This window comes from Arachis ipaensis, chromosome B3 (genome assembly GCF_059453495.1).
Source record: "Arachis ipaensis isolate K30076 ecotype BB chromosome B3, ASM5945349v1, whole genome shotgun sequence".
Lineage (NCBI taxonomy): Eukaryota > Viridiplantae > Streptophyta > Magnoliopsida > Fabales > Fabaceae > Arachis > Arachis ipaensis.
In genome coordinates, this window is record NC_142438.1 from 10,244,647 (window position 1) to 10,260,714 (window position 16,068).

Below are 16,068 nucleotides of genomic sequence, written 5' to 3' on the forward strand. Positions count from 1 at the left end.
ATGGGCCTAGCTGTTGTTCCTTAGTTCTGCTGTTCTTGTTTTTCTTTTCCATCCTTGGACATGAAAAAGAAAAAAGAAACAAAAGTATTTGTTTGAAAACGTTTAGAACCAGTCAAATGAAAAGAATTAGTTTACTAATTGGAGCAATGGTGTTTTTTGTTAGTTATTTTGAATATAAAGGAAACTATTTGTATATTCAAATAAATTTTATCATTTCATCTTTTTCTATATCTTTTCTGTAACTTGTCTTCTTTTATCCATTCATCATTACATTTGAATGAATTCTCCTTTAACTTTTGCTGAAAATACATGAGTAATTACTAAAATAAAAGAAAAAGGTAAGGAGAATGAATATAATATAAGGGTTTATAGAAGCACAGAATAAAAAATAAACTTGAATGGTAATGTAAAGAGAAAATAAATACTTATACAACATTGTTTAGGGGAAGTTATAGAATTGTAAGATGTTAACTACTTATTTATGTGATCTACTGAAAATTGTATGTTTTTAATTACTGTTTGTTGTCGACGCCCTTCATGTTAGTTTTATAGGATTCGAAAATAGTGGTTACTGGATCATCTAGAAGAGTGTTTGGAGTATTTTTCTAAAATTTTGATTATTGCTCAATTATTTTTCAAAAAAAAAAAAACAAAAAACAAAAGAAGAACAGACACTTTTAAAAAAATAAGTAATTGGGATGTATATTTTAAAAAAGAATCAAATATAGATATTTATTAAAATAAATATCACAGTATAGTGACACATGAATTATAAAACAATCAGTTAATTTTTTTTTCTCTTTTTCTTTTATATTTTAAATAAAAAAGATATTTATTAAAATAAACATTGCAGTATAATGACATATGAATTATAAAGTAATCAATGTTACTTTTTTTTTTTTCTTCTTCTTTTTTATTAGTAGATACAGATGGAAATATAAAAAATATGGAGTTCAATACTGACCACTTTTAATTGTGAGTACTGAGTACAAATTCAACAAAGAAAAAAAAGTTAAGGGATCAAGAATGAGTGTTATTTTTCAATAAATAATCTTGTATACATGTGTATGATTATGCAATTTTCTAAAAAAAAACTAATAATTTAATAAGCTAATCTCTAAAAAATTTCTTTTATTAACAAATGAATCTCTAAATTATCTTTATTAATACTAGCGGCTTAACGTGCCTGTTCAGCCGCTTTTCTATTATTTTTAAGAAATTAATTTTATTTTTTTTGTTAATATATGATTCACTCTTTAAATTTATTAGATAAGTAATTTTTTATTTTAATGTTGTCGTAACTTTATTTATATCATATTTTATTAAAATTAAAATTACTATAAACTAAAATATATTCAAAAAATAATAATAATATCATTATTCTGATTCAAAAAGAGTATATATAAACCAAAATGCATGTTAGTTATTTATAAAAGATAATTTTTACTTAAATGTCATGGATATTCATATTTGTCTTCATCTTTTTTAAGTGATAGGCCAAAATATGAATCTAAATACGAAAAGGTCTTCATTTTTTTATAAATAATAAAAAAATAGAATAAATGAGAATGCTTATTTTTTTCGTTTTTAAATATCAAAATATAAGAATAATTAATAAATAAAATAGGACAATTGAAATGTTAAGAATAACTTTAACACTTAATCCAACGTTGAAGACAAAAACGATACTTCCCCAATAATAATCCCAATAGTTGTTTGCATTGCATGAAGTCTGTGGACTGTCGAGTCTTAAGAAAGGCTATGACTAAATTGAAGTAGCTATATATAATAGTTTGTTCAAACATTACACTTGCCAACTCACTGAGTGCCTAGTGGCTAGAATTATATATTCTATCCAAAATGGCCTCTCGGTTCGAAGCAAGGCAGAAGGAGGAGAAGAGAGAAGAAGAGGAAAATGAGGTATTCTAAAATACCTCTTTTTTCTTTTTCTAGCGAAGAGCATAGCTACTTAATTATTATTAAAAATATCATTTATATATTAAACTCTACCTAATTATTATTAAAAATATTATTTATATATTAAACTTTATTGTTAAAATTAATTATTATATATTTTATATTTTTATAATTTTAATAGTTGATTTTAGTGTATATTTAATATAATTAAATTATTATTTTACTTTTTTTTGTGTAATTAATTATTATTTACTTTTTATTAATAAGATATAGATATAGAACAATTTATTTTGTTGATTTAAATATTAAAAGATGTTATTTAATATTTTTCCAGCTATGCATATATCGAAAGGGTTATAAAGGCTCAATTTGGTTTTAGATTTTTCATCCAATAATCAATTTTAAAATTTTTACCTAATAATTAATTTGAGTCATTTCCTGAAATAAAAGTCAATTTAGTAAGCAAAATGCTTTTATATATTTCCTGAAATAAAAGTCATTTTCTGTTCAGCCCTATTATTTTTAAGAAATTAATTTTTATGTTTTTATTTTAAAATTATAAATTTAATAAATAAAATATTAAAAAATTTCATTATGTTGTTATTATGTGAAAATAAAAATCAAAATAAAGATTTAAAAATATTATTTATAAAATAAATATTTATAAATGTTATTATGTTTATTTATTTATTTTTAATAGTATTTAATTTGAATTAGAGACAAAAAAATTATATTTAAAGTATTCTTTATTTTTATGCATAATTATAATTGATAAAAAATATTTTTTAAAATTTATTATTCATTTTTTAAAATTATCTTTAATTTTATTTTTTTAAATTATTAATTTATATTTTTATTATTATCTCAACGCCACTATGATATTGCATTGTTCTCCTTTTTCGTCTTCTTCTCTTTTCACCTTCTCTTCACTCGATGGTTATTAATTATCACCAAATATCATTATCACAACTTTTAATTTTGTCTATCACTTTTATTTATAACCAACTATTTTGTTAAATTTTATAAGTTATTTAAGTTTTGCTAAAAGAATTTTTTGTGTCTTTTGAATATCTAAATGTATAAAAATTATAATTTTTTTTATGTGCATGTTAGTTGTCTTATTTTATTTGATTAAGAAGAAATTTAAGACAAAAAACATTCAAAATTTTTGCTATATTAGTAAAATTTGATGTCAATAATTCTAAAAAATAATATCAAAATATATTATTTTTAACTAAATAATAAAAAAATAAAAATACATCATTGTAAGTTTTTTAATTAATAATTATAAATTAAAGTCGCAGTTTAATATAGTACCTTAGACAAAAAATAATCATTGTTATCGTATTTGACTACTACTATATAAATTTTATGTTTATTTTATTATGCACATTAATTAAACTGTACTTTATTATTTCATTTTGCATATTTTGAAATAATGTCATCGTATTATAAAGGTGAGATTAATTTATCATTTGAATATTATCGCTAAAAAATAGTTACTTAAAGTGAAACGCTATAGAAAGATAAATAAAAAAAAATTGTAATTAGTTAAAAAATTTTATATCTCTCCCCAAACTCAATTTTGTTATGAAATTTTTTTTAGGTAAAAATATTTTTAACTTCCTATATAATAAGTATCATTTAAATTATCTAATGCATAAAATGTCACATTTTTTTATTTATCTTCAAAATTAAAGTTAATTTTTGATATTTTTTACTTTCTTTTGGTTTTCTAAATTAGTCTATATATTATCAACTTATTTCTGTTATTTATGCAGTAATTTTTTTTCTTATTCATTAATAAATGTTAAATTACCCAAATTCAAATCTATTCTCTTAAACCACTTTTTAATCATCTGGTTTGAATCGTTTTTTAATCATCTGGTTTGAATCCTTTGAATAGGAGTTCTTTAGACTCTAAAATTTTTAAAATAAAAAATACAATAAAATAAATTAAAATGCCTAATAAAATAAAATAATCCAAAAAATAAAAGATATATAAAAAACTAATAAATTAAAAAATCAAAATTAATTAACAAAGTTCTTATCTTATCCATTTTAATGTTATATGGAGTTTGTTCACTTTATCATTGATATGTGCATATTTTTTGTGTCTTCTGTATGACAAATACAATACTTTATATAATTAAATATCAAATTCAGTACTCTAAATAATTAATTATTTAAAAAATTAGTATACGAATATTTTTTTAAAAAATACTTGATAGGTGTGATTTTCTTGCATGCATTATATACCAATTAAATAACTAAACCAATATGCTAAACAAATAATATTGTAAAAGGCAAAATTAATAAATTTTTTTGTAATATAATTTATTTATTTTAGTTTAATTTAAAAATATTTATATACTCAAATTTTAAATACAATATTCTAAGTAATCAAGTATTTTAGAAAATAAAAAAAAATTATCCCATTAAAAGCAATTTAAAAAGAAAAATATTAAAAAATATTTATAAAATTTGTTCATCCTATCATTGACAAATAGTTAAATACAGACATGTCAAAAAAATAAATAAAATGTACATATAAAATGTAAAGAAACCGTTTTTTTTTGTCAAATCAAATTAATGAAAGAAAAAGACATAACGCTATTTGTCTACGTGAAAAATGGATTAAAAATATAGATTGAGTAAGTAAATAAAAAAAAAATTATAACAGCAATGGAGGAAGGCAAATGAGTATGATGGAGGCAATTCAACTGAGAATGTTAAAAAGAAGGAGAAGAAAAACATCAAAAGAAATATAAAAATGCTAAATTTTTTTAAGAAACTATAACAAAAACTCTAATAAAATAATTAGAGTGAAGCTGCAGAGTACATTGTACTCAAACAAAACTGTACAAACTAAAACTAAATAAAATATAATTTAAATGAATATCACAAAATATAATAAAATTTACCAAAAATTACTTATCACTACTATTGATGATAATTGAACACTTCCTCCATCATAAATGATTCTTTTGTTTTTTTCGTACATGCTTCTAAAACCAACATTTATTATAGTCATAGTCTATTTTAAGAAGTTGTCTAAAAAATTATTCAAAAGGTGAAAATGTTAGGGTTGAGTAAGAGAAGTAAAGAAAATTAAAGAAATGATAAAAAAAAATTATTTAAATGGAGGATTGAGAAAAAAGTTACGTGTAATTTTTTTTGTAACTGGTAGTGAAATGCATAACTGTAAAGTTAGTTTTGGATTATGTTGGCATTTATGTTTTCGAAGATGTGGCCATTACGGCTCGCCTTTATGTGTCCTTCTCGGGATAGCGTCATTTAAAGAACGAACGTCAGCACAACGTAAAAAAAAAAACCAGAGAAAAAAACCGGTAAAAAAACCGGAGGAGCCTGCCTAAGATGAGGCCATTACGACTCGTCTTTATGTGTCCTTCTCGGATAGCGTCATTTAAAGAAAATTGGACACCAAACTTGAGGTTTTCGCATTATATATTGTTATAGATTAGAGATATATTAAATAAATGATTAAAAATAATTGATAAAAATTTCATCATTAATTATTTAACTAATAAAGATAGCAAAATAGTAGTTGAATCCATAGGTAACTAAGTTAACTAACTCATATGAAATTGACACGTGTCTTTTGGCAGGTTACTCAACAAATCAGTGGCAGTTTTAGGCCAAAAGAACAGTTAATATTCTGTCTGATATTAACCTATTTCATTACAAATTTCCTTCTTAACAAACCAAGAGAGAACAAAACTGAAGTAACAGTTAATAAGGAAAATTAACAACACTGAAGAGCACTTTCACTTGGGCTCATACATTATTCTTTCTGTAACTGGATAAAGCATCATATAGAAGAAGATTCATGGGTTTTTGTAGATTTGGAAGAACCAAAACAAAAATTGCCAGACACAGACAGTGTGAAGAGAGTATATTTGTTTTGAATGATTTGGAATGGATCTCTAAAATTCCAGAATGTCCAGTGTATCATCCATCAGAGAAGGAGTTCAAGAACCCTCTGATATATCTACAAAAGATTGCTCCCGAGGCTTCAAAATTTGGTATATATATATATATATATATATATATATATATATATATATATATATATATATATATATATATATATATATATGAATCATCATAACACATTATCATGTGCATGGTGACTTAGGACAAGTAGTTTCTGCATTTCTAGGCCCCTTCTTTTTCCTACTTCATCAAATCTTTTTGTTTTCTTATTACATACTTATGCTGCAGGAATATGCAAAATTGTTTCTCCTGTAATTGCTTCTATTCCTGCTGATGTTGTCTTAACGAAAGAGAATAAGAACTTCAGGTTTGAAACAAATGTGCAGCCTCTTCGGCTTTCTAAATGGAATGAGAAAAATATAATGAACTTTTCAATGAGTGGAAGGTAAGAGAACATTCCCATCATTCTTTAAAACTTTTATGGTTCATAAAAGTTGCAAATATTTTATTACTTCTTAATTTATATATATGTCAGAAAATACACATATCATGAATTTGAGGCTCTAGCAAATCAGGCTTTTATCGGTTCGGCCGATGTGGAAAAAGAATTCTGGCATGAGATGGTGAACGGAGAGAAGGGAACCGTTGAGTACGGAGTCAATGTTGAGGGCAGTGCCTTTTCATGCCATCCTAATGACAAGCTTGGAAGAAGCAAATGGAATTTGAAGGTTGGATTTTCATTTTTTGCTGAATCTATATTACAATTTGTTTCTGCATCTAACTTGCTGAATTGATATCAGAATTTTTCAAGACTGCCGCAATCTACATTGAGATTAGTTGGCAAAGAAATTCCAGTAAGAAAAAGTTTCCAAAGATTTTTTTTTAAGTTGAAGTTAGAACCTCTCTTTTCTACTAATTTCCATGTGAATTTGCTTCTAGGGAATAACTGATCCTATGCTTTATATTGGGATGCTGTTCAGCATGTTTGCATGGCATGTAGAAGATCATTACTTGTATAGGTATTTTTTCATGATTCAGTTTGCTACTCCATTAATTATCTTCATCACCATTATTGCTAAAACTAATTTTCTTTTGTTATTTCTGTTTCACTTTATTTGCAGCATAAATTATCACCATTCAGGTGCTAACAAAACTTGGTATGGAGTGCCTGCTCATGCAGCCTCTCAGTTTGAAAATGTTGTATTGCATCGTGTGTATAACCATAAAATCATGTCTAAACATGGCGAAGACGAGGCTTTCCAGCTTCTTGCGCATAAAACTACAATGTTCCCTCCAAATATATTGCTACAACATGGTGTCGCTGTTTACAAGGCTGTGCAGAAGCCAGGGGAGTTTGTCATCTCCTTTCCTAGAGCATATCATGCTGGATTTAGTCATGGTAATGTATCTATTTTAGATCCATGCCATTTTTTTCTCTGTGCACTTCGTGTTGTATTTTGTAAGTATCTTAAGACAGAAAGTATGAGATATTGCCACAGTGACAAGATAGAAAAGTTGTGTCTCTATTCTTATTCCATTGTCCCTAGTTTTTGAGTGGATAGAAGATTGCACAAATTTTTTTCTAAGAATGTAATCTTTTGTGTACTTTTTATCTTGAGATAGTTATCAAATGGAGCATTATGCAAATATATGAGTTCTGAAGGTAGAGTAATTTGATCCTTTGTTTATGCAGGTTTTAACTGTGGAGAAGCAGTGAACTTTGCTATTGGAGACTGGATTCCAATGGGGGCTATAGCTAGCACTCGTTATGCATATCTCACAATGCTTCCTATAATTCCATTTGAGGAACTTCTTTGTAAAGAGGCAATGCAGTTTTATAAGTCCTCAAAAGTAAGAGGTTCAATGAGCAAAAATATTGATTTCCAATCTTATCTTGCAACTGTTGCATCTTTCGTGCAGCTTATGCAATTTTATGAGAAGGCCCTTTCGCGACTTAAAGCTTCCAGAGAATGTTCAATTTCTTCGAATACTGTAGGTACCTTGATTTGTAGCAACTGCCATAGAGATTGTTATGTAGCTTACTTGATGTGCAAGCACTGCTATTCTCTTCCCATTTGTCTTTACCATGGTAAGAGTATTATTATATCTTTGTTTTGAGAAATCTTACCATGAAAATTTGAATCACACTCTTTATTTTGTTGTTTTAGACATTGCATTGCAGAGGTGTTCATGTGGGAGAAAATATACTGTTTATAAAAGGGACGATTATCTAGAATTCGAGGATGCTGCTAAGAGTTTTGAACAAGAATATGTAAAGTTAAACCTTGAAGGGAAGGTGAATTTTGAAGTAGACATGTTATCCCCTAGAAATGATTATGATTGCATCCAAGATTCCCATGTAAGAATATACAAATTAAATCATGAGAATGACTATAGTTTTGATGGTTAGGAATGCTTTTTTGGCATTGTCTAAGTAATGTTTTCTTTTGAAACATGAATACAACAGAACCATCCTTGGCATGAAGAAAAAGGTAGCATCAAAGCAGTTCCTTCCATGGGCTTAGTTTCTGAACTGAAAACAAGAGAAATGACCTGCTTAAAGATCAAGTTAGAAAAGATGAAGGAGGAAAAAACTAAGCATGGTAGAAAAAGATGCTCTCCAACAATGGAAACCAGAAAACAAGTACACTAAAAATTGTGAGAAAAGCAAAGGATAAAAAATGATGAGCTTGCTCATGCATGAACTTGGTCACTAACTTTTATACAAGTCCATGCATCTGTAACTATTCTTATTCATTAATGATGTGCATATTAGTTTAGAGCTTAGAATTTGGTTTGTTGTAATTAGTTTATTTTTGCTATTGGTTTAAGCAGTATAGGATTTATTAAGGAATGTACATTGACTTTTATTAGCCTCAATACTTTGCAGTCTGCATAGTTCCCTTAAGTAAGCTATTTTTTTTTCCTTTTAAGTAAATGTTCATTACATGAAATAAATCTCTGTGCTAATAAACAAAACACCAGAATAATATTTCTAAGTAACTAACACAGAAAAAAAAAAAGAGTATGAGTAAGTTGGTTAGATATCTAATTTTTTATTTTACTCAAGCAATTTTCAAGTAAAAAAATAATCTTTATGAGCAAAAAAATGTTTTTCAAAGTGTTTGTTTTTAGAAAGATTCATATCTTATCAAAATAAGTTACGGATCTGGGTAGGGTTTTGTGGGCACAGCCCAAGACCAAAAGAATATTGAAGAGGTGAAGAAGAACGTTAGCAGCGGGGTTCGTTCGAGTGTTGCAGCATTCTGATGAGAGAGTGAGAGTGAGAAAGTAGCTGTCTTTGAACACCGCAATGAATATCACGCTTCCACGGAGGGTTCTCCTCAACAACCACTCTTTCCTGCGAACATTCTCATCGTCCCCATTATCCAAACTCGAAGACCAAAACGACACTCGTTTTGTCTCACTCCTCTCCGACATCGTCCGAGGAAACCAGAGCTGGAAACTTGCCTTCAACGACCCTTCTATTTCCTCCACATTGAGGCCCCACCATGTTGAACAGCTCTTGATCCGAACCCTCGACGATTCCAAGTTAGCTTTGAGGTTCTTCAACTTCCTCGGTTTGCACAAGAGCTTCAACCATTCCACAACATCCTTTGCCATCTTGGTTCATGCTCTTGTTCATCAGAAGCTCTTCTGGCCCGCCAATTCGCTCTTGCACACTCTTCTCTTACGTGGGTCGGAACCAAAATTCGTTTTTTCATGCTTCTTGGATTCTCATCGCAAATGTAAGTTTTTGTCAAATTTGGGTTTTGATTTGTTGGTTCAGAGTTACTTGCAAAATAGAAGGGTTTTAGATGCTGTGGTGGTTGCAAAGCTCATGCTTGAAAACAAGTTGTTGCCTGAAGTTAGAACACTGAGTGCGCTTTTGAATGGTTTATTGAGAATTAGAAGGTTTATAATGGTTTTGGAATTGTTTGATGAGTCGGTGAATGTGGGTGTTCGACCGGATTCTTATACTTGTTCGGCTGTCATTCGGAGCTTGTGTGATTTGAAGGATTTTTCCAAGGCTAAGGAGAAGGTTTGGTGGATGGAAGTGAATAAGTTTGATCTGAGTATCGTAACTTATAATGTCTTAATTCATGGGCTATGCAAGGGTGATCGCGTTTCGGAAGCTGTTGAGGTTAAAAGATCATTGAGTGAAAAGGGTCTAAAAGCAGATTTGGTTACATACTGCACCCTAGTTCTTGGTTTTTGTAGGGTACAACAATTTGAAGCTGGATTGCAGCTTTTTAATGAAATGATTGAATTGGGGTTTGTTCCGAGTGAAGCTGTTGTATCAGGGCTAGTGGATGGGTTAAGAAAGCAAGGAAAGGTTGATGATGCTTATAATTTGGTTGTTCAGGTAAGCAGATTTGGTTTTCTGCCAAATTTGTTTGTTTGTAATGCATTAATCAACGCTTTGTGCAAACGAGGAGATTTGGATAAATCAGAGTTGCTTTATAATAATATGTGTTTGGTGAACTTGCATCCCAACGATATTACTTATTCTATTCTGATTGATTCCTTTTGCAGAAGGGGGAGGTTGGATGTCGCGATATCTTATTTTGATAGAATGATAGAGGCTGGCGTAGCAGAAACTGTATATGCATACAACTCTATGATAAATGGCCAATGCATGTTTGGACATTTGAGTGCCGCCGAGTCTTTGTTCGCTCGGATGATCAATAATGGTTTGGAGCCTACTGCGACAACCTTTACGCCGTTGATTAGTAGATATTGCAAAGATCTACAACTACGAAAAGCATTCCAACTGTATGATATGATGATTGAAAAAGGAATTGCCCCAAATGTGTATACCTTCACTGCGCTTATTTCTGGGTTTTGCAGTGCAAATAATATGACTGAAGCATTCAAACTTTTTGTTGAAATGGTGGAAAAAAAAATCACCCCAAATGAGGTAACATATAATGTTATGATTGAAGGGTATTGTAGGAATGGTAAAATTGACAAGGCCTTTGAATTACTTGATGAGATGCTTCAGAAAGGCCTTGTTCCGGACACATATACCTACAGACCTCTTATCAGTGGCCTTTGTTCTGCTGGCAGGGTTTCAGATGCTAAAAATTTTGTTGATGTTCTACACAAACAGGACCGTAAATTAAACGAGATGTGCTATAGTGCACTTCTACATGGTTATTGCAAAGAAGGAAGATTGGTGGAGGCATTGAGCGCTGCTTCTGAGATGATTCAAAGAGGAATCAATGTAGATTTGGTTTGCCATGCTGTTCTCATCGACGGTTCACTGAAGCAACTAGATAGGAAAACACTATTTGGTCTCTTAAAACAGATGCAGGATCAAGGATTGAAACCTGATAATGTAATATATACAAGTATGATCGATGCATTCAGCAAAGAAGGATCTTTCGAGAAGGCTTTCCAGTGTTGGGATTTGATGCTTACGGAGGAATGCTTTCCCAATGTTGTAACGTATACTGCTTTGATGAATGGTCTATGCAAGGCGGGTGAAATGGACAGAGCAGGTCTTCTCTTTAAAAAAATGATGGCTGCAAATGTCCCTCCAAATTCAATCACATATGGCTGTTTTCTTGATCGTCTTACCAGCGAAGGGCATATGGAGGAAGCTATGGGTCTCCACCATGCAATGCTTAAAGGGCTTTTGGCGAACACTGTAACATACAACATCCTTATTCGTGGCTTCTGCAAGTTAGGTAGATTTAACGAAGCCAGCAAGGTGCTTTCTGAAATGACCGAAAATGGCATTTTCCCCGACTGTATTACCTATTCAACTTTAATTTATGAGTACTGCAGAAGTGGCAACGTAGGAGAAGCAGTCAGATTGTGGGATACCATGCTAAACAAAGGTCTTGAGCCGGACTTGGTTGCATATAACTTGTTACTATATGGTTGTTGTATTAATGGAGAGCTCAACAAAGCATTTGAGTTGCGCGATGACTTGCTGAGGAGAGGGGTGAAGCCAAGGCAAAATTTTCGAGTACTGCACAAGGGACAATGTAGGAGCAGTGGTTAAACTGGCATACCATACTAGACAAACTAGAATCTGATTTGATAACAAGTAACTTCTGCAGATGCGTTTTTTGTGCAACTAGAGTTCAACATGGCAATGGAGTTACACAATTGAAGATTGCTATGCCATATCAAAATAGATAGCATTGCTCTCTTGGGGTTGAATTATCAGAAAAAGTTTCAGCATTGCGATATGGCGTCATATTCAAATCGGAAGGACCTGGTAAAATTCTTGTTAGCTTTGGTTTCAATTTGCTTAATATTATGTATCACTTACATTTAGCTCTTTCATCTCTTACATTTACTTTGCAATTTTTGGTGCAGACTAAACGCGCCAGACATGAATCCTGAGGAAGCTACCTATCCATACAAAAAGGGAGACAAAAGATTGTGTCTTCCTTTGGTTCCACACACATGCACTAACTGCTTGTTTATACTCGCTGTCAATAAGTGCCTTTTATGACTGGTTCATGATGGATTCTTTTTTGAATTGCTTATACGAATACTTTCCCCTTGTACATACACAAACCTGAAGATAATTTTGCAGACTTGTGAAAGCTTATAGCAAGAATCGTGTATATTATAATTCTTCCTCAATGTATTCCAGAGGCCTTTGCTTCAAATTTTAGGGCCAATGTTTCTGACTTAGTTTATTTGTTTTCCATCCCTTGTAACTGTTACTTATATCTATGAAGAAAAGAAAGAAGGAGAATGGATGGCATGTTTTCAAGTTATGCTGATTATCAGTGAATTATAATACATGTCCTACATTTTTTTGTTTGATATTAATTAATCTTATATTATGCAGTAAGATTAATGATTTAATTTCTATGTGCTATCTTTGTAAAGATGGTTTACTCAATTTATGAATTTTCACAATCATCTAATGAAACTTTAAAATGAAATAAATTTCTAAACATGTTTTGTAATTTTAATATTTTATATCATAACAATAAACCCGTTTTAATTTAATTTTGTATTAGTGATGGTGAAATAGAACAAAATGGAAACCGTCCAGACACTTCCCAATGTCTTATTCTTCCACCTGGCATATATCCCACTTATCAAAACATTTCACATAAACTTAATTGCAGCATTCTGTATTTTCAGTACAGATGATTCCTATTTTCAAATTAAAGTTTTCATCATCATCATTAGTATCAACTAAATGACTAACTGCAAATTCTTTGTGGGCATGCAAATCTAAGAAGGGATGTAATCTTGTAATCTCCAAGAAGTTTGATCTGTTATCCTTCATGAAAAGTTGAGAACTCAGGTAAAGCCTAATCATCTTGATTGGGGAGAAAACTATAGCAGTTTCAGTCCACCTGTTACATCATCTACCACTTCAACAGGTCCTGCATATTAATATATATCAAAATCAGATTAAATCAAACTATACTTGAGCTGTTTATATAATTTGGGGGGGCAAAGGGATGAGAAACTGCTACTGGGGCATGACAAGAGAGGGGGATAAAAAAAGAATGATAATTAGAGGAGACCATTACCAAGAATTGCCATCACAGTTCTTGAATCTGGAAGAAGAAAAATGGGAACAGTAAATTAACGCAGATATCATAAAAAGTAGAAAATGGAACAAATGAATAAAGAAAATCCAGATAAATTTAGCTATGCATTCTATCTAATATTGAGCATGAAGATAGAGTTACAGATAGTCCAAAGGATTGGATTGAACATCTCTTCTGCTAGAATGTACGCATGATCGTGCAATTTCAAGCATGAATTAAACTCCAAGATAATAGGTAAGCGAAAAAGGGGGCAATAAGAAAACTATTTCATTTTAAACTGATTGCAGGAAACTATCTCTACTTTCAATTTTAGCAATGGATTGCCCCATACAAATATACCGGACATCAAATGCAGGACAACATTTTTTATTTCATATGACGCTGCTATGAAGTACTAAATTTAACACAACACAGTGGTGAAATTTCCAACTATGTCGTGGATACTAGAAATCAATTAGCTACAAACTAAAGGAAGTTCCCACTACTCACTTGGTGCAATCTGTGTTCTCCCAGCATCAATTGTGATATGGGTGGGTAACTTCAGTGATTTAGCCCTTTCCTGACACATTAAGCAATTTTACTAGAGCAAACCCAACTTCAGAGAGAAGAAATATGCATTAAAGCATTCATGGCAAAAGGGAAAGAAAACAAAGGTAATATTGGTGCTTGAGGACAAAGTGAATCAAATTTATGGAGATGCAAAATTGAAGAATAAGAAGGCAAATGAGTGAAATGACTAATTGATTTGAAACAAAGATAATATATATATATATATATATATATATATATATATATATATATATATATATATATATAAATAAAATAAGTGGTAAAGAACGGTTTAAACAACTCAACAATTTAACATATTTTACCCTTACAATTCTTTTCTGTTAAAGTATAAGAACTGTTATATACAGGCAAGTATTCAATGTCAAGATCTTAAACAGCTTAAACGATAACATAACTAGTGCAGTGTTAAATTGCCGTGAGCAATACTTACTTGCAAAGCTAGCATATCTTCTTCACTTTCGATTTTCACAACCACCTTAGGCTGTGCACACATCTCCCACCTGCACATTGACAACATCAGACTGATGTTAGCAATTCATGATGACCTACAAATGCTGCCAAGGTTGCTATAGTACCTATTCAAAGCCTTTGGTGCTCGATGAAGGACCTTTTTATATAGGCCTAAAGTTGCATGACTGCACCAAATGAAAAGGTAAAAAAGGATAGTTAGGTTTGAACCATTAATAAATTAAAAAATGTTCACGAAAATGAGACAATATAATAAAAAATATTTTCTTGTTTGGGGAGGGATGAACAACAAATAAGTAATAAACAAAGTAGAAGCAATACATTAGTTCATCGTGATCTTTATACTAGTGTCCTTCTACAAAATACAACAGCTTGTCATGTCAGAAGCTCAGAATATTAATCAATTTGAACGTTACTAAAGCTTCAAATTTGCAAACAAAGCAAGTAATATCATCAACTTCAAGCATTTTCCAAAGTTCAAATTGAAGGTTCACTTAGTAACATCTGTCCTCGAATGAAATATTCTATAAAAGGCAGAGCTAGCTATCCACTGTCATTTTCAGAAGACATATACAAACAATCTAACAGTGGCATAGAGCCATAGAATAAGACGCCAATACTTGATGAGCATAATTACACATTCTAAATAGTAAAACTCAAAATTCAGTTACAAATATTAGACATTCAATTTTATGAAGATTTAGAATCATTCCATCCTGGTCTCACCCAAAAAAAAAAAAATCTTTCATTAGTCTTTACATTTACATTTCATGCTTTTCATGAACAAGCACATAAAATAAAAAATAAATAGAAGCAAAACATATACAAGACACACTAAGCAGCTGATAATAAGTCAGTAACCACATTAGTAATTTGAATAACGAAAAGTAATGTCAAAATATAATAATAAAGCACATATGAATTCAAAATAACACCAAGCATTACCTGCATTGAGCAGCAATCTTCCCTTTGCCCATTTTAAGATCATTCCTTACCACCAATACCTGCATATATATAAAAAAGAGGACAAATCAACAAATGAAAGCAAAAAGGAGCAATTTTTAAGCTACCCATTATGAATCACCAAGTGGGTCAGTGGAGAAAAAAAATGAGGAATTTCACGAATACCATTTTGAAATCATCGAGAATGTTAGCGAGCTGTTCAATCTCAAGGGACTCTTTGGGTTTAGATTTCGTGTTGCTGTTCCGGTTGGTGTTGTCAATGGAAAGTTTAGATGAGAAGAGGAAGCGAGGTGGGTATTTGGAACCAATGAAGTAACCCAAAGCAAGGTATCCAGCACCAACAATAATGGCACTCAACCATGTTAGTTCCATTTTTTCAAGCACGCCTCAGATTGAAGAACCCTTTGATTTGATGGAACTGCTACTGAGAAATGCTTTGAAAAGATTACAGGGAACAAAAGAGTGCAGGTTCAGAGAATCAAGATTAAAGGAATCAGTGAATTAGACGTTAAACTATCCTACGGTTATGGTTTATGGAGTTTATAGGGTTTTCGGAGTTAAAAGGAGTGCAGCTCTGTCAACAAAGAACCATAATTATGAATTTTGTTTTATTTCGATTAAATATGTGTGTAATACTTTGTTATAGGAAGTTTTG

The 16,068-nt window shown here is 30.5% G+C and overlaps 3 protein-coding genes across 3 annotated transcripts; 2 read left to right on the forward strand and 1 right to left on the reverse strand.

Annotated features, from left to right (window-relative positions):
• Nucleotides 1-5,767: 5,767 nt before the first annotated feature.
• On the forward strand, nt 5,768-8,284 carry LOC107632505 (lysine-specific demethylase JMJ13-like). The gene is made up of 8 exons (XM_088506656.1): nt 5,768-5,963; nt 6,163-6,319; nt 6,410-6,602; nt 6,675-6,728; nt 6,814-6,893; nt 6,996-7,273; nt 7,568-7,963; nt 8,043-8,284. The coding sequence occupies exons 1-8, from the start codon at nt 5,768-5,770 to the stop codon at nt 8,282-8,284; spliced, it is 1,596 nt and encodes a 531-aa protein (XP_088362782.1).
• Nucleotides 8,285-8,837: 553 nt separating this feature from the next.
• LOC107632504 (Pentatricopeptide repeat (PPR) superfamily protein) lies at nt 8,838-12,629 on the forward strand. Its single transcript, XM_016336176.3, has 2 exons — nt 8,838-12,106; nt 12,208-12,629. The coding sequence occupies exon 1, from the start codon at nt 9,188-9,190 to the stop codon at nt 11,885-11,887; it is 2,700 nt and encodes an 899-aa protein (XP_016191662.2). The 5' UTR covers nt 8,838-9,187; the 3' UTR covers nt 11,888-12,106; nt 12,208-12,629.
• Nucleotides 12,630-12,883: 254 nt separating this feature from the next.
• Nucleotides 12,884-16,025, reverse strand: LOC107629609 (Peptidyl-tRNA hydrolase II (PTH2) family protein). The gene is made up of 7 exons (XM_016332432.3): nt 15,579-16,025; nt 15,396-15,454; nt 14,558-14,617; nt 14,413-14,482; nt 13,902-13,971; nt 13,392-13,418; nt 12,884-13,241 (listed from the first exon to the last, which is right to left on the reverse strand). The coding sequence occupies exons 1-7, from the start codon at nt 15,783-15,785 to the stop codon at nt 13,192-13,194; spliced, it is 543 nt and encodes a 180-aa protein (XP_016187918.1). The 5' UTR covers nt 15,786-16,025; the 3' UTR covers nt 12,884-13,191.
• Nucleotides 16,026-16,068: the final 43 nt, after the last annotated feature.